At 50.6% G+C, this 19,012-nt stretch overlaps 1 protein-coding gene across 4 annotated transcripts; it reads right to left on the reverse strand.

The window, feature by feature from the left end:
- Positions 1 to 57: 57 nt before the first annotated feature.
- TNFAIP8L1 (TNF alpha induced protein 8 like 1) lies at positions 58 to 18,456 on the reverse strand. Of its 4 annotated transcripts, XM_053579427.1 has the most exons (4): positions 18,349 to 18,433; positions 16,169 to 16,207; positions 15,415 to 15,871; positions 58 to 4,406 (listed from the first exon to the last, which is right to left on the reverse strand). In XM_053579427.1, exons 3-4 carry the CDS (start codon positions 15,497 to 15,499, stop codon positions 3,838 to 3,840), a joined length of 654 nt encoding a protein of 217 aa, XP_053435402.1. In that variant the 5' UTR covers positions 15,500 to 15,871; positions 16,169 to 16,207; positions 18,349 to 18,433; the 3' UTR covers positions 58 to 3,837. The 4 variants fall into 4 exon arrangements, with proteins under 4 accessions (XP_053435402.1, XP_053435416.1, XP_053435411.1 ...); XM_053579441.1 differs by lacking the exon at positions 16,169 to 16,207 and having other exon boundaries at positions 15,415 to 15,544; XM_053579436.1 differs by lacking the exon at positions 16,169 to 16,207.
- Between the last annotated feature and the right edge of the window lie 556 nt (positions 18,457 to 19,012).

Genomic DNA, 19,012 nt, shown 5'->3' on the forward strand with positions numbered 1-19,012 from the left:
GGGTCTCTCCAGGTGGGACTGTGCTGAAGTGTGTCAGAGTGCTGGACTGGAGGCAGCCATCCCTGAACTTGCTCTTACAGACTAGCCACTTGCTCTCACTGAACCTGGGTCCCCACACTTGCATCCCTGTGGCTTTGTCAAAGGCCCAGGACAGGTGACTATTCCAGGACAGACCTGTACTCTTGACCAGGGTAGTTGGTTATGATTGTTTTTTTGAAGCCATATTGCAGTTATGGTGACTTCAAAAATCAAAATACCCACAGGCAAACCCAAATAAATAAAACCCCCAATGCCTCAGGCACTCAGAAGGGACCTGGTCTCTCAGCATTGGGGCCTGGGATTCTGACCCCAGCCATTTCTTTTTTTTTTTTTTTTGAAACAGTCTCACTTGATCACCCTTGGTAGAGTGCCATGGCATCTTAACTCAGCAACCTCAAACTCTTGGGTTCAAGTGATTCTCTTGCCTCAGCCTCCCAAGTAGCTGGGACTCCAAGTGCCCATGACAATGCCCAGCTATTTTTTTAGAGACAGGGTCTCACTCTGGTTCAGGCTGGTCTCGAACCTGTGAGCTCAGGCAGTCCACCTGCCTCAGCCTCCCAAGTGCTGGGATTACAGGCGTGAGCCACCCCACCCAGTGTGACCCCAGCTTTGACCTTCAGCCTGACTTGCCACCCCAAGTTACAGCCTGTGGCATCAGGGCTGCCACTGAGCATTGATGTCACTGATGGAGGCCTTTCTACACCTCCCTCATCCCTGCCCTGGGAGGTGGCTCTGCTAATACTTTCTGGAGGAGAAACTGGCTGAGAGCATCAGGCCACCTGCCTGAGGTCATGCCCCTAGAAGAAGCCTAGTGTGGCCCATGCTCTGCTGTCCCTGCCACCATCCCTGGAGTAGAAGCTCCTTCAGATCTAGAGATGAGAAGCACAGAAGCTTGGAGAATGACTGTTCTCAGAAACCAGAGTGATGGGCGGCACCTGTGGCTCAAAGGGGTAGGTTGCTGGCCCCATATGGCGGAGATGGTAGGTTCAAACCCACCTCTGGCCAAAAACTGCAAAAAAAGGAAAAAAAAAAGTGATAAGAGGCGGCCAGGCCCGAAGGTACTCGGAGGGCAGAGCCAGCAGCCTTGACCTCTTCCCAGCATGCACCCTGTATAAGGAAGTTCCTGATACATGCACCCATAGGAAGGGCCCCGAGAGCAAGAACAGTGGGGCTCTGGAGTCTAGGAAGGTACAGTGAGTTGCTGGTATCCTAGGGGCCCCTCCTGGGACCAGGAACCTTTCCCACTCTGGACTTTGCAGCTGCACAGGGCCTGAGAGGTGAGCATGGCAGCATTGCTCATGGCTTTCTGTGCAAAAACTGTTGGAAAATGCACATGGGCCAGACCTCAGCCAAGGGGATGGGATTTTTTGCTGGTCAGCCCAGAATTGTTCATCGCTTCCAAATCCCTGGAAAGATGCAGACCAGGTGGCAGGGTGTGCCTGGTATGGCAGGGCATCTAGGGCCACAAGTAAGTCTCCCACTTGTTCAATGTATGTGTATAAGCATCTTTATTTTTAGAGACAAGGTCTTGCTCTGTCACCCAGGCTGGAGTGCAGTGGTGCAATCATATTTTACCTCAGCCTCAGATTCTTGGGCTCAAGGGACTCTCCTGCCTCAGCCTCTTGAGTAGTTGGGACTACAGGCATGTACCACTGTGCATGGCTAATTTTTTTTTTTTTTCAAGAGATAGGATCTCACTGTGTTGCCCAGGCTGGTCTTAAACTCCTGGCCTCAAGCAAACCTCCCATTGTGGCCTCCCAAAGTGCTGGGATTATAGGTGTGAGGCACCATGCCTGATGTATATGTGCATCTTAAGGTAGCTTTCAGGTAAACTCGGAAACAAAGCCACTCTGGCATGTGACCTCTGGTCATGATGAAGACTGAAGCCTTCTCTCATTTGGGTGTGTAGAGGCCACGCTCTGCAAATGACAATTACACCATCCCAGCACTTGGCAGAACAGAAATTGAACTTGTCAACAAGGGCCACTGGTGCCAAAGCCCAGGGTCACTCAAGAAAACTCTGTCAGGCAGCACTGGGCCATCTAATGCTTCAAACCATGCAAGTGGAAGGTGTGCATGTTTAAATAGTTCCATCGTGCTCTTTGGTTTGTTTTCTTTAATTTCAAGCTTATGAAAGAGTCCAGATAAGATGGACAGGTCAGCAGGGAGCAGGACTGCACATTGATCTGTTCAGTCAGCACAGCCTATGATTTCATCAGGGCTTTCTCACAGGTTCATCCTTGAACATGGAGATGTGTAGAGGTGTCTCTAAGCCTGAGATAAGAAGAGAAGGCTGCCTTTAAAGGGTGGGGCTGAGGTAGGAACAGCTGGCTCTTGGATGAAGGTGTTTGGCTTTTTCAGGGCAACAGAAACCAAACCATGCAAAGGCTCCCCGGAGCCTGGGGTCATGATTTCCCATCTGTTAGTGTAGAGCCCGCAGGAGACAAGAAAAGGGACTATGTAGGTGCAGGTGGCCAGAGCCAGCAAGTTTACAAGAGAAACCCCAATTTCAGGGTTCAGGTTGGTATGTGTGATTCCCTCATTCCTTAAATGTTGGCAGCCAAATTCCACATGTCTCAAATACTGGATGGGGCCAACCAGACCTCCCTCCTCACCAAATAAGGCTCCCTTTCGCGGCCTCTGCCCTCAGCAGAGTTGGTTCTGCAGACAGTCATGGAACTACATTCCCCCCAACTTCCAATCTGAAATAACCTTCCTGACCCATAGTGGCATTTTGAAACCTTTGAGAACCCATGCCCCCTCCTGACAAAACAACAAACAGACTTCCCCGCCCCACTGTTGAGAATCACTGCCTCTTCTAGGTGTCACCAAGTCCAAGAAGACTTGAGCTTTGCTCTGGCCCATCTCATAAAAACAACATGATTGGCTGGTTGTTGGTTTTCCAAACATGAAATCAGGGCTGCATGTTTCCAGACAGATTGAGGTGTCCTTTCCAAACTCACCTGCATCTACCAGAAGTTTCTCTAAGTGGCGCTTGCAGGGCAAAATCCCATGGACTTGGGGCTTACACAATAGGCATTTATTCTCTTTCAGTTCTGGAGGTCAGAAGTCCCAAGATCAAAGTCTGGGCAGGGTGAATCCTTCTGAGGCCGACAGGATCTGTCCCTGGCCTCCCCTAGCTTTTGGTGGTGGCCGGCATGCCTGGCATTCTTTGGCATGTGGAAGCATCACTCTGACCTCTGCCTCCATCTTCACATTGCTATTCCCCCTGTGTGCGTATCTGTGTCCACAGTTCCGTTTTATTCCCACTCATTGATTAGGGACCCCCTACTCCAGAATGACATCATCTGAATTAATTATATCTGCAGTGGCTCTTTTCAAAGAAGGCTACCTGAGGTTTTAGGGGTAGGGTTGTTATCAAATTGTGGGAGCCACAATTCACCCTATAACACTCCTTTTCATCCAGTTCGTCATGACCTTGTTTGAAGGAATGACAAAGCCCAGGCAACATCATAAGTGGGACATGCAGCCTTTGGCTTACATCAAGTGACTCTGGGGCCAGCATAGGTCACGAAATGCAAATGGAGGCAAGAGGTGGGCCCTGAAGAGGCAGCAGACCTGAATTTTTCTCCCAGTTGGGCTAGGTAGGGAGGAGAGGCAACAGTGGTCCCAGTTGTTCAGCATCCTCTCAAAGGGGACAGGTCACCTGTCCAGGGGTGTTTGGTAGAGTCCAACTGGGAGAAAAGATTTTAAAGAATCCACCAAATCCACGCCCCCATGACACCCACAGTAGACAAGCCGCAGAAGGAGGGGCCTGCAGGGAGGAGGTCTGGGAGCTCATATGCTGCCCTCCTCGAGCATCCGGTTGAGGCCCTCACAGATCCTGCACAGGTGGGAGCAGTAGGGCTCAGTCGGGCTATAGAGGGCAGCCAGGAAATCACAGTCGGCCAAGTGGCCAAAGACATGGTTGATACGGCTGTGGGACTTGGCTGTGAGGTGTGGGCCCACAGCCTGGTGCAGCAGGTCCCTGCACTCCTGCAGGCCAGCGGCCAGCACACGCCGGTCAAAGGTGAAGTCCACCTGGTGGAAGCTGACAGCTGTCATTGCCAGACAGTGCATCCTGTTGCGGAAACGTCGCAGCAGCGCCAGTTCCTCCACACCCAGCTGGCCCCCACGCAGAAGCAGGCCCAGTTTCATGGCCACCTTGATCAAGTTCTTGAGCATCTTCTGGGCCTCCTTGCGGCTGTGCGTGAACTCCTTGGTGGCGCGATAAAGTTCGTCTAGCACCTCACTGCTTGTGTCGTCAATGAACACACCCACCACTGCCTTGGATGCCATCTTGCTCAGGAGCTTCTTCTGGGCCTGGAGCACCAGGTTCTTGGTGCTAAAGGTGTCCATCGCCCTGCCTGGGAGAGACAGACCCATCATCAGCGTCCATGGCTCCTGCAGCCAGGAGCCAGGATACTGCTTCCATTCAGCATCTTCCCAATCTGGGACATTTGGCACCCAACATTGTATCTCAGAGTGCCCAAACAGGCGAGATACCTATGTAGGAAAGGCTTGTGGAAAAAACAGCATTCATGCAGAAGAGATAATGATCCAACAGGCCTTAAGGGATCTAAAGAGAATTTGTTTCATTTCTATTCTTTTGTTTTTTTTCCTTTGAGACAGAGTCTCACCCTATCACCCAGGCTAGAAGCCCTGCCTTCATAGCTCACAGCAACCACAAATTCTTGGGCTCAAGCAATCCTCTTGCCTCAGCCTCCCACCTGGGTGGAACAATGGGTACCCTCCATGACACCTAAAGAAGTTGTTTTTTTAAAAAAGAAAAGGCATTGGACGGTGCCTGTGGCTCAAAGGAGTAGGGCACCAGCCCCATATGCTGGAGGTGGTGGGTTCAAACCCAGCTCCAGCCAAAACTGCAAAAAAAAAAAAAAAAGAAAAGAAAAGAAAGAAAGAAAAGGCATGTTGAGTCAAAGGAATGAAGGTGTAATGATGAAATCCGGCCAGGCCCTCTGCAGTCAAATGCTCTTACCATTGAGCTACACCCCTAGGCAGGGCCTTCTGAATTCTGCTATTTGTGAGGCCTGACACCAGCCCCCGCCAAATCCACTGCATCTTTGCTGTGAGTTGAGAAGGGGTCACTGTGATCACGACTAGGGCTCTTAAGTCTGGCTTGTTCCCCACGTGGGGTGGCATTCTGATCCCCATGCCCTAGGCTGTTCAGGGTGGAGGCACCTAGTTACCATGACCAGCGCCCACAGCCTCACTGCCCCCGCAAGGTTTACAACCAACATCCTCCAGATCGTAGACCCTGAATGGGCCCCAGGAGTAGTTGCCTGCATTGTGGGAGGACATCTATGGGGTTTCTAGAAATGGGTTACTCTGATGATCCCTCCAACATGGAAACACTGGGTTTTTTGTTTTTGTTTTTATTTTATTTATTTATTTATTAAAACTGGGTTTTCTGTTTTGTTTTTACTTATTTATATATCCTTAGGTAGAGTGCCAGGGTCAGCCTTGCTCACAACAAACTCAAACTCTAGGCGTTGGGTGATCCTCCTGTCCCAGCCTCCAATATAGCTAGGACTACAAGCACCTGCCATTAACACCCTCCTACTTTTTCTGTTTTTAGTAGAGATGGGGTTTCACTCATACTCAGCCTGGTCTCAAACTCCTGAGCTTAAGGGATCCTCCCACCTCAGACTCTCAGAGTGCAGAAACACTGTTTTGTAACAACTCCTATCGGGAAGAGGCCAGGGAGATGGCCAAGGTGAAAGGCAGACCAGCTCTAAGGGGACAGTGACCAGGCCTTTAACCACAGAATGCCATCCCTCTGTCCATCATTGCTCTCTCCTTTTGTCTTCCTGCCATAGTATTCTGCCAGATTCCCCATAATCTGGAGCCCCCCTCTCCAACCACCTCCTTCCAGAAGTTCCAGAATTCTTCCTAAATTGTAGAGCTCAGCTTAGCCCTTCCCTGCTCAGAAACAGCTCCTGTGGCTTCCAGGACCAAGCCCACACCTCACTTAGGCCATGAATGCTTCCATGACGGACCCTCGGCACCCTGACCCCCAAGGCCCTGCCTCTTCCCTGGTGAACTCCCATATACCCATTAATACCCTGATCCCCAAACTCCTGCCTCCTCTCCTTGTATGTTCATAACCCTTAGCTTGGCCTGGACACCACTTCCTATAGGAAGCAATCCATGAACTTCCAAGCCAGTCAACAAGACACCTCCTCTGAGCCACATGGTGCCCTAGGCATCCTCCATTGCTGTTTTGCTTCCCCGGCTTTGTATCCACACTGGTCTGCCTCACCCCAGGCCCCAAGAGAAAGAATGGACCTGGCTCCTTATCCACTCTGCCCTTGGAGACTCCAGAACATCTGTCATATGAGTGAGGAAAAACCGGTGGGGGGGGTTGACCTGAGACCCGCCCTGGCTCTTGCCTGTGGTCTTGACCAACACCCACGCCCACCCTAGCCAGGCCAGGAATGCTATGTGGGTGCCCACTCAGCCCCAGAAGCCCCCACAAAGCCTGTCTTTGTGTGAGCTCAGGACCAGGAGAAACCAGCACTCAATCTGCCCCCTCGCCTTTTGTCAGAGTTCAGGGCAGCCACTGGAAATACTGGGGGAACATTCCCTGCCTCCTACCCTGGTCACAAGACCAGGCCTCTGCCTAAGCCAGAGCAGGGGTGCTGTTGACTCAGCTATGCATGGCAGGCCCTGAACCAGTACCTTGTGCCCCATTTCATCATTTCTGCCATGTATTAGGCTGGCTGCCCATTTTGCAGAAGAGAACGCAAAGGAACAGAGAGGCTGAGCAACACCGCAATACAATGACTGCCCATCCCCAGTGCTGTGGTCTCAGAGGGCTGGAACTGTCCCCCATGAAAAAACCAACCCCAATATTTATTTTATTTATTTATTTTGAGACAGTCTCACTATGTCACCCTCGGTAGAATGCCATGGCGTCACAGTTCTCAGCAACCTCAAACTCTTGGGCTTAAGCGATTCTCTTGCCTCAGCCTCCCAAGTAGCTGGGACCACAGGCACCCACCACAATGCCCGGTTATTTTTTTGTTGTTATTGTTGCAATTGTCATTGTTGTTTAACACCCCCAGGCCGGGTTCGAACCTGCCAGCCTTGGTGTACGTGGCCAGCTCCCTGAGCTACGGGCACTGAGCCCAACCCCAATATTTAGAGCCTGCTCACAGCTCTGTCCTCTCAGGCAAGCAACATAACTGCCACATGCCTCAGTTTCCCTAACTGTAAAATGGGGAAGATTGGAAGCAACTTTGTCCTGGGACAACGCCAGTGTCCCCCAAGCAGCAAGCTTCCCCTGGACAAGAGGTTGGACCCACTTCCTGAACTCCCACCATTCAAGTGCCTACTTTGGCGCTCCAAACACACAGACCTACTTTTATCTCTGTGAGAAAAAGAAGCTGCAAGTTTAGGCCAGCTGCCAAGCATCCCCCAGTGCCCTCACCCCAGTTTCTCTAGAATGATCTATTCCATTCCCTCTTACCTAGACCCCACTCATTACTCCTCTGGCAAATTCCTGCCTATCTCTCATTTTTCAGCATCACCATCACCTCCTGGAAAATGGATCCTGGATGCTCCAGGCTGGGCCCAGTGTCTCCTTGCTCCCATGGTGCCCTGGATATCCTCCCTGGTAACCCTGAGCACCTTGGTTTCTATGTTCTTCCTCCTTCCCCCATGTGTATGCAGGGGCTGAATCTACCCTGTTCACACTGTGTCCCCAGTGGCCAGCCCAAGTCCCCCATATGCGTGTGTCAAATGCATGAAAGAAACAATGTCTGTAAACATTGGAACACAGAGAGGAATCCCAAGCCCTGGGGTCCAGCCTCCGCAGTTATCAGATGAGCAAACTGAGGCACAGAGAGGAAGGAAAAGGCCTTTCTCTGCCTCTTAGGGAAGAGGCCCAGGCCTTGCACCCCAATGACCCTGGAGCCCAGATCTTTCCCATCTCCAAGTCCTGAGGCTAGAAGAATTGTTTAGGAAGGGACTAGGTTCCCAGCAGCTACCCCCGTTCATGCAAGGTCAGCAGGAAAAGGGGCAGGGGACGGGCAGTTGTGGCCTCCCCTCCCAGCCTCCACACTCCTAGACCATGAGGGCAGTCCCTAGACCCACCAACACCTGGGGCAGGCGGCCAGCTGCGCAGCCTCTGCCTTCCTCCCTCTGCCCCATTGTTCTGCCAGAAACTCTCCCATTCAGGCAGCCAGATGGGGAGATGACTGCAGTCTCAGGGGAACAGGCCATGGACCAAAATAAACCTGGGCCTTCCTTCCTGCAGGAGACGGCGTGGCTGCCATGTCAGCCCTTCCGGAGCAGGGACCTTCCCAGGGACTGTCCCAGGGCCCAAGCTCAAGATGCCAGGGTCCCTGGTTCTTGCCCAACAAATGCCAAGGAATCTCACCATTGTCACAAGCAAAACCAGATGCTGAAGCTTCAGGGACTTGGCCTGAACATTCACTGCAGTCCATCAGAAAGCATTTATAGAGCACTGACTATGTACCAGACACAGGGATACAGCAATAATCAAGAGAGAGACCCCAGCTACCTGTTAAGCAGAGGCAGGAATCTTGCTTGTTGAGCCCAGGAGTTTGAGACTAGCCTGGGCAATAGTGCAAGATCCCATCTCTACAAATTGTTTTAAATTAGCCAGGTCTAGTGGCATGCACCTGTAGTCCTACCTACTGGACAGGATGAGGTGGGAGGATCATTTGAGCCCAGGAGTTTGAAACTGCAGTGAGCTATGATGGTGCCATTACACTCCTGCCTGGGCAACAGAGTAAGACCCTGTCCCCCAAAAGAAAAAAGATGAGATTGTCTTTCTGTCATCTTTCCCCTGCTGCCCTAATGTTGAGCATGAGTGTCCTGGCTGATGCTCTTAAGAACATCAACGACAGGCCAGGCACAATGGCTCACGCCTATAATCCTAGCACTCTGGAAGGCCAAGGTGAGTAGATTGCCTGAGCTCACAAGTTCCAGACCAGTCTGAGCAAGAGTGAGACTCCAACTCTAAAAATAGCCAGGTGTGGCAGTGCCTGTAGTCCCAGCTACCTGGAGGCTAAGGCAGGAGGATTACTTGAGCCCAAGAGTTTGAGGTTGCTGTGAGCTATGATGCTACAGCACTCCACTGAGGGCAACAAAATGAGACTATATCTCAAAAAAATTTTTTTAAAAGGCTGAAAAGAGAGGCAAACACCAGGTATTTGTAAGGCTGAGCTCCAAAGTCATGTGGTTTCTAACGGTGATGTTGAAGCATGGTTACATTGTTGAATTTGAAATCATTGATGATCACAGTGCTGAGAAAATTGTTGTGAACCTCACAGGCAGGTTAAACAAGTGTGGAGTGATCAGTTTCATATTTGATGTGCAACTCAAAGATCTAGAAAAATGTCAGAATAATCTGCTCCCATCCTGCCAGTTTGGTTTCATTGTACTGACAACTTCAGCTGGCATCATGGACCACAAAGAAACAAGAAGAAAACACACAGGAAGAAACATTCTGGGATTCTTTTACTAGAGATGTAATACATACTTGAAAATAAAGTGCCTCAATGGAAAAAAAAACATATTAACAGATGGTGATAAAGGTGATAACATGAGGGAGGGGGCAGGGAGACTGGAACGTTCCCTGTTGTGCATGTTGATCTGGGTCTATACAGAGTCAAAGGTCATTGAACTAGATGGCTGCACAGCTCTGTGAAAACACTTATAACCAGCCACTCGTATGCTTCCAAACAGCAAATTTATAGGGCACATTGCTGGATATAGTACACAACTACAACTCTAAATTTTGCCTGTCATGTGTAAATTATTATAACCTAATGGTTTGTACCTTTGTATTAATCTGAGATTTAAAAAGAATGAAAAAGGACTGGAAAATTTTATGGTGTGGAATTATATCCCAACAATAACAACAAAAAGAGTAACATTTCTGGGTGGTGCCTGTGGCTCAGTGAGTGGGGTGCCGGCCCCATATACCGGGGTGGCGGGTTCAAACCCAGCCCCGGCTGAACTGCAACCAAAAAAAAAAAAAATAGCTGGGCGTTGTGGCAGGCACCTGTAGTCCCAGCTGCTTGGGAGGCTGAGGCAGGAGAATTGCGAAAGCCCAAGAGCTGGAGGTTGCTGTGAGTCCTGTGACATCATGGCACTCTACTGAAGGCGGTAAAGTGACACTCTGTCTCTACAAAAAGAAGAAGATAGGTGGGCTCAGCACCTGTAGCTCAGCTGTTAGGGCGCTGGCCACTTACACCAAGGCAGGCAGGTTCAAACCCGGCCCAGGCCTGCTGAACAACAATGACAACTGCAACAAAAAAATAGCTGGATGTTGTGATGGGCTCCTGTCCCAGCTACTTGGGAGGCTGAGGCAAGATAATTGCTTTAGGGCAGTGCCTGTGGCTCAGTCGGTAAGGCGCCAGCCCCATATACTGAGGGTGGCGGGTTCAAACCCGGCCCCAGCCAAACTACAACCAAAAAATAGCCAGGTGTTGTGGCGGGCGCCTGTAGTCCCAGCTGCTCTGGAGGCTGAGGCAAGAGAATCGCTTAAGCCCAGGAGTTGGAGGTTGCTGTGAGCTGTGTGAGGCCACGGCACTCTACCAAGGGAGACATAGCGAGACTCTGTCTCAAGAAAAAAAAAGAGGGTAGGTATATAAATGGCTGATAAGCACATGGAAAGATGTTCAATGTTATTGGCCATTAGGGAAATGCAAATCAAACCGCAGTGAGATACCACTTCACCCACACAAGCAGGGCTAGAATCACAGAGACAGACAGTACCAAGTGTTGTTGAGGGCATGGAGGGATTAGAACCCACACGAACTGTTGGCAGGAGTGTAACATGGCACCACTGAAGAAAACAGCCTGATGATTCTTCAAACAGTTAAACACAGAGTTACTGTGTGACCCAGCAATTCCACTCCTAGGGATCTACCCAAGAGAAGTGAAAATGTACATCTACACTTGCACACAAAGGTTTATAGCAGAAAAGCCAACAAGCGGAAGCGCTCCAAATGTCCATAAGTGGGTGAATGGATAAACAAAATGTGCTCCATCCAAACAATAGGATATTATTTAGCCATAAAAGGAGGGAAGCTCTGACACAGGCTACCATGTGCATAAACCTCGAAGACATTATGCTCAGTGAATCACAAAGGACCACACATTGCTGTATGATTCCATTTATGTGATACGTCCAGAGTACCCAAAACCCTAGAGACAGAAAGTAGATTGGCGGTTGCCAGGGGCTGGAGTAAAAGGAGAATGGAGAGTGATGGCTAATGGGGATGGAGTTTCTTTTTGGGGTGATCGAATGTTCTGGAATTAGACAGTGGTGATGGTCACCTAAGCCCAAGCACTGGAGGTTGCTGTGAACTGTGATGCCACGGCACTCTACCGAGGGCAATAAAGTAAGACTCTGTCTCTACAAAAAAAAATTTTAAATAATAAATAAATTTAATAAATTAAAAATCAGTATTTGGCCCAAACAAGCAAAAAAATAAAAGGATTATACAAATTGAACTTTATAAATTACTTTCATGTTACTGGGCACATAGGGGGGTACTCTGTACATATTTTATTAAAAAAATAATTTCCCTCCTTAAAAGCACAGGCCCAGCTGTCCTTAAAGATGGCATCTCCATGAACACACAGCTATAAATTCCCACGAAAACAGAACTCCTTCTTTATTCAATTTCCCAGGACTTGCATTCCAGGAATATTCATTGAATTTTAAAACTGCAAAAACACTCCAACCATCTGCATTTGTTTCTGGTGGGACATTTGGAAGTTTTGGGGATCTAGAAGTTGCCCCAAATGTGACTAGATGCCCCATAACCCTGTTCCTCAAATGCCTGAACATCCTGCTTTTATCACAAGCAAAATAAAAGGAAGGCCTCTGAATTTCCAAAACAGCTCCCTAAGACAGACTGTCCCCCTGCTGCCAGGAGGAGGTACCAGAAACCAGTAAACAAAAATAAACAGTTTAATTTCGGGGAAAGAGATAAGGACTCTGGTGGGAGGGGTGAATGTCTAGGAGCTGAAACTAGAAAGACAAGTCTCCAGGAGGGCTCTAGGCAGAGGAAACAGCTGTGCAAAAGCCCTGAGGCAGGACAGTGAGGAAACCTCAGCCCTGTCCACAGGCTTGTCCTCCCAAATGGGGAGACTCCTCTCACAGCTCTGAGGTCTCTCCTTGCCTTGTCCCCAGGCAAGTCCTAAGGACTGCTTTTCCATCTGTAAAATGGGTGTCCCAGTGCCAACTCCCAGGCTTCATCAATTCCTGTCCTGTCCCCACATTCTTCCCTAGAACTAACCTTGGATGACACCTCGGACTTTTGCCTACAGACAATCCTATTTCATCTTTTGGGCTTGAACCTCATCCCAGTCCCCAGTTTGGACACTCCAGCTCCCAGAGGCCCTGTTACCTGGCCACAAAAACTGATCTCCAAACTCCACTTGCTCTAGACCAGTGGTTCTCAACCTTCCTAATGCCGCGGCTCTTTAAACCATTGCTGTGGGTCGCGACCCACATGTTGAGAACCACTGCTCTAGACATAGTGACTTCTTCATGTACAAAAGGTGCCTGCTTTATTCCTTCCCTGACCCAGGCACCTCCATCTCATCCTTCCCACTTTTTTAAAGAGACAGGGTTTTGTTCTGTCACTCAGTGCAGAGGCATCATCACAGCTCTCGGCAGCCTCCAACTCCTGGGCTCAAGAAATCTGCCTGCCTCAGCCTCCTGAGTAGCTGGGACTACAGGTGTATACCACAACAGCTGGCTAATTTTTTAATCTCCTTGTTGATTTTGGACAATTAATTATATTAGCCTATTGATTCACGACAGTGCTTCCCACACCAGACATGAGGCCATGAGAGTGGAAGCTCTCTGTCTTAGTCATGGTGAGGTCTGCTGTACATACCACCAGACACATAGCTGATGCTCAATAAATAAGGCACAGTGGCTCTCACTGTAATCCTAGCAGTCTGGGAGGCCAAGGTAGGAGGACCTCCTTGAGCTCAGGAGTTCAAGATCAGCCTGAACAAGAGTGAGATCCCATCTCTACTAAAAATAGAAAAAACTTGGGCGTTATAGCAGGCTAATGTTATTTTTAAAATAACATTAAATGTTTATTAAATGTGATTAACATTCTATAAAACTCACTGTTTTATAATACAATTCAGTGGACTTTATATATGCACACAGAGGTGTAACATCACCACTATCTAGTTCCAGAATAGTCTATCACTCTGTAAAGAAGCCCCATCCCCATCAGCAGTTACTCCTTAGCTCCTCCCCAGGCCCCAGAAGGCCCAAATCTACTTCCCGTCCCTGTGGATCTGCCTGTTCTGGACATTTCATACAAATGGAGTCTCACACTGTGTCCTTCTGTGTCTGCTTCTCTCACTGAGCGCAATGTCCTCAAGGTCCATCCACGTTGTAGTATGTACCAGTACCTCACTCCTTCTCCAGGCCAATGCCTGGATTTTAAATATAACTTATTTAACTGTAAGTTTCTATTCTAACCCATTATTTTAATAATGGCTATGTTTAACAACTAGGTGGCAAAATTTCTGAAAACACAGCAAGCGGCTCTCGTGAGCTGGCTCCAGCTATGCTGTGGGTCCAAGGCAGCCCGGCCCCCATCACATTAATTCTTCATGCCTCACACAAAGGGTGTCAATAATTGATGGGTCCCCTTGGCAGGGCCACACTGGATGCTCTATCTCCCGAGTTCCAGCCTCAGCTACAGCCACTCAGGGTGGCCTCAGGCCTCCACCCACCATGGCCAATGTCCCCCCCAGTTCTCATTCCAACACAATGTCCACAACCAACTTCAGGGCTCCCACTGCATCGAGCCCTTTATGATCCATGACACAGGCCTCAAAAAAGTCAATGACCATTTTCCTTATGGCAAAAGACAGAGGGAAATCTGCTAAGCCCAAGGTGTAGTGATAGCAGTGGTTCTCAAACTGGGTTCCCAGAGCCCTCAGGGAGCATCCTAAGGATGGGCAATGTCTGGCCACTGGCTGGGCTGCCCTGGAAGCCAGGATATTTTTTTTTTTTTTTTTTTTTTTGGCCAGGGCTAGGTTTGAACCCGCCACCTCTGGCATATGGGACCGGCGCCCCACTCCTTGAGCCACAGGCGCCGCCCCTTCTTTTTTTTTTTTTTGTAGAGACAGAGTCTCACTGTACTGCCCTCCGGTAGAGTGCCGTGGCCTCACACAGCTCACAGCAACCTCTAACTCTTGGGCTTACGCGATTCCCTTGCCTCAGCCTCCGGAGCAGCTGGGACTACAGGCGCCCACCACAACGCCTGGCTATTTTAGCCAGGATATTTTCAACTGTGTCAGATTCCTACTGAAGAAAGGGCTTAAGGGCCAAAAATGAATGTTGGGAGCCCACAGTCCTCCACTCTGCAGAGGCCAGTCTAGACACAGCTCTTGGCCTGAGAAAAAGTTTTGTTTTGTTTTGAGACAGAGTCTTACTTTGTCACCCTGGCTAGAGTGCTGTGGCATCAATTATAGCTCACAGCAACCTCAAACTCTTGGGCTCAAGCAATTCTCTTGCCTCAGCCTCCCGAGTAGCTGAGACTACAGGCATCCATCACAACACCTGGCTATTTTTAGAGATGAAGTCTCACTCTGGCTCAGGCTGGTCCTGAACTCCTCAGCTCAGGCAATCCAGTCTCCGCAGCCTTCCAGAGTGTTAGAATTACAGGTGTGAGCCACTGCGCCCCACCTAAGAAAAAGTTTTGTTGTTGTTTTTTTTTTTTTTCTGTAGAGACAGAGTCTCACTTTATGGCCCTCGGTAGAGTGCCGTGGCCCCACACAGCTCACAGCAACCTCCAACTCCTGGGCTTAAGCGATTCTCTTGCCTCAGCCTCCCGAGTAGCTGGGACTACAGGCGCCCGCCGCAACGCCCGGCTATTTTTTGGTTGCAGTTTGGCCGGGGCCGGGCTTGAACCCGCCACCCTCGGTACATGGGGCCGGCGCCTTACCGACTGAGCCACAGGCGCCGCCCTAAGAAAAAGTTTTTTAACAGCAAGCACAAAGTGGAGGAGTACCTGACAGGAATGTGAATGCAGCCCCCCTAAATATGTCCTGATGCCACCCATTTCTCACCCTTCCACAGCCTCCATCCTGGTCTCCTGGCTCCTGCCTCACCCACCCTAGTCTATTCCCCCCACAAAATCCAGAGGGTACCTGTGAGCATCTGAGTCGGGGTCCATCCCTCTGCTGCCTACAGCCCTCCATGGCTCCCACCATCCTCAGGGTCAAAGGTCAAGTTCTATCTGGGGCTGACAAGGCCCTACAAAACCAGCCCGTCCCCTCCCTGCCCTGCCCTCCTTCCTCTCTTCCCCAGGCATTCAGGCCTCCTTGATGTACCTCCAACGTGCCACACGAGGTCCTGTCCCAGGGCCTTTGCATGGGATGTTCCTTCTTCTAGGATGCTCTTCCCCCAGGTCTCCATGTGGTTGTTTCTTTCTTGTCATCCAATCCTGGGCTCATGTGCCACCTCTTTAGGAGGCCCCCCCAGATCCCCATCTAAACTAATCCCCTCATCCATCTGTCCCTCCATCACCTTTATGCAATTAGAGCAAAGCATAAGGATTTTTCTAGATGAACAATGTCCATCTCTCCCAACCCTAATCTGTGAGCCAAGTAAATGTGGACACCAGATCAGCTTTTGTCATTGCTAGGTCCTTGCTGCCCTGAGCCAGGCTTAGCTCCAATAGGTGCTCAGAACACATTTGTTGAATGAATTATGACCTCCTAGCACCAGAGAGACACAATGTCAGAGATCTCATCCAAAGGCCCCATTGTCCAGCCAGAGAAACTGAGGCTGAAAGACAGAGATATATCAAGGTCACACAATAAGTAATGTGGCATAGACTCTTCTGCTCTGGCCCTGCCTGGGAAGAGGGGGATTCGGATAGTCCCCAACCTCAAACACAAGTGACTTGCTTTACAGTGACCTTTCAGGAAATGTTCACTACCTAATAGGCATTTTACCTCCAGGTCCTCATTGCCAAATACTCTTGATGGATCTGCAAGTTTTCAGTTATTACAGAAGGGGAAACAGGAGCTTCCCTAAGTTTATAGAGCAACGATGTGGCAGAATTGGGATTCCAATACTTACCCCAGGGTGAGCCTTTTCTCAAATTCAACTTTCTTCTCTCTGAGAGCCCACCATGAAAAGGAAGAGTCTAAGTTTCTAGAAGAAATGTACCCTGTAATCCCTTTTATGGTGTCCTCAAGAGGCCTCCAATAAAGACCTGCAGAACCCTCTGTACCCCTCAAAGCCCTCCTTCCCCCCAGGATCTCAGCCCTTTTTCTGAAGAAAAAGGAGATGATCAGTCCCATTGGACAGGTGGAGAAACTGAGGCCTAGATGCCAGGGCATTAGAAGGCCCTTGGAACTCTGCCAGAGGTGTCTTGGTGAAAACTCATGTGGGTGGGATTCCAGGAGGGGCGTCTGTCAGGGAGATGCTACAGAGGGGTGGGCATACTATGTAATTGGGCCCGTTTTGCCCCTCTGCCAGACTCCAGCACCTGAGGCTGCACCTGGGCAATCGTGAGTCATCATTTAGCATATACCTCTCTCTGGGTGGGGCCATTTCCTTGACAATGGTTGGAGTCTTGTCCTCAATGCACCTCTTTCCTCCCCAGACGGAAACATGGAGGCCTCCTGAACCCACTACATCAATGGTCAAGTAATCAAAATGCTCCTCGCCCACACTGGCTGACTCCTGGGGAAAGTAAGATGAGGGCAATGGAGCTCAGGAGGCACCTGACAAGCCTAAGGCCACATAGTGGGAAGGGGATACTACAGGGCCTCCCATCTGCACCTGCCTGACTAGTCTATTCACTTATAGCCTCTCTGGCCCCCCCACCCCACCAGAGCAGGGTTCAATACCCTTTCATGTTCTCCAGGGGTCCAGGCACTCACCCACCTCTATCATCCCAGGCCACCCCAGCCTCTGCCCCGTACCTGATCCGCCTGGGCAGTCAAGTGGGAGAAGCCCAACCCAGGTGTTTGTGTGGCTGGGGACAGTTCTTTGTTCACCGTTTCCATAGGTACAGCGGCCCTGGTCCAGCCCCTCCTCCACCCCTCCCAGCTGCCTGGCCCTTGCCTGTGCAGGTCCTTGGCCCAGCCCATCTAGGCAGCTTGTTATGTTTTAAAGTTGGCGCCTGACCAGCTGTGGTGGCAGAGGGCACAGTTGGTGCAAATGCCCTGAGGCAGGACTGTGCCTGGAGTTGGAGGAATAGGACACTCCTATGGATGTGATAACACGATGTTTACATTCCTGCATTTAATCCCCCAGCCCTCAATCCAAGGAATTATATTCCTTCTCATTTTATAGATGAGAAACTGAGGCTCAGAAATGCTAAATTGCTTGTTCAAGGTACCACAGCAGTTTTAGCTTAAGACCAGGTCTGTCTGAGCTCCCCAACACCTGGGCTGCCTGTCTTCAGCTGGCTGCAGCCTCCCGGGGCATTCACCACTAGAACGTGATCAGGAAGTGACCTCAGAAGGTCTGTGTACAGTTGGGCTGCCTTTCCTCTAGGCCCCCTACAGACACCATAGACAGGGTGCTGAGCGGCTTGGATCTGCACCTGCCTGACTAGTCTATTCTAGTCTAGGCCCCACAAGACACCATAGAGAGGTGCTGAGGAATATCCAGATCCAAAGTGAGAGCAGACTTGGTCCTGCCTCATTCCTCACCTCTCTGACCAAGCATTACCTCATTTCTGGGTCTCAGTTTACCTTCCCAGGAAATGGGTCCAGTTAGACTCCAGAAAAAAAGCAAGGAGGCAACAGATTTGGGTTAGATCAGCTGCCAATTACCTCCATTGTCATGGTCCCGGGTCACAGCAGGCAAAACTGAGGCCAAGGCATCAGGCCACTTGGGAGCTCACTGGTGGCCAGTCTGAGTGGACCTGGCCTTCCTTTCCCCGCTTCCTGGACTAGACAGAAGCCGCACATATTCCCACCCTCACACCTGTGGCCAGGATCCCCACTACCTGGAATTGCCCTCCTGAAATCCCAAGCCCCTGCCTCCCTGGGGCAGAGTCCATCAGAGTCTACACGAGGCATGGAAGCTAGTCTCAGAGCAGGGTCCCATGCCGGCGGGGGCAAGCCAGACCCAGTCTGTGTACTAACTTGTACAGCAAGAGAGAAACAGAGGGAAACTGAGGCAGCAATGAAGACAGAGGGGGGACGTGAGGCCAGAATACGAGGAGGGAGGGAGAGACGAGGGCAGCCAAGTGGACTCCGGGATACGCTGGGGTGGGGGGAGCCCCAGCACCAGTCTCTCACCTGTCAAGGACCGGTCCGTGAGTCCGATCGTCGGGGATCCGTCCTGCCTCCTCAGTGGGGCTGTGGCTGTGGCTGGGGCTGTGGTCTCCTCAGTCCGACTAGCTCCGGAGGCCGGGGGCGGGGCGGAGTGGGCTCTCGGCCCCGCCCTCCCATCGCCCCGCCCATGCCTAGCCCCAGGCCCCGCCTCCACTCCGTCTCCGCCCACGCCATAGGAACCAAAGGCGGGGCCGGGAAGGGTAGGCGGGCCAAGTGCCTCAGATCAACCAATGGCAGCGCAGGCTATGTACGAAGACACCAATGGAAGAAGATCATAGAAAAGTGCCGGGAAGGGGGCGGGGCATGGGGCGGGGCTAGGCGGCTCCGGAGATTCCTTTGAATTCGGGAACGGGCCCGGATGCGGGGGCGCGGCCGGTTGGGGGGAGCCAGCGAAGTAAAGAGGAGGAAGTTAAGAGAGTGTAAAGGGGTGGAAACACAGAGATACTGACAGAAAGATACTAGAGGCACTAAAAGGCAAAACTGGCCAACTACGTGGCTCTGGATGGACTCTCGTTCTTCTGCGACTCAGTTTACCTATCTTGGTAATAGGAATTTGGGCAGAAGTTTGTTTATCTCGAAGTATGGTCAAGGAACCTTCCACATTAGAATAATCTAGGAGCCCTTTAAA

Source organism: Nycticebus coucang, chromosome 2 (assembly GCF_027406575.1).
Source record: "Nycticebus coucang isolate mNycCou1 chromosome 2, mNycCou1.pri, whole genome shotgun sequence".
Classification (NCBI taxonomy): domain Eukaryota; kingdom Metazoa; phylum Chordata; class Mammalia; order Primates; family Lorisidae; genus Nycticebus; species Nycticebus coucang.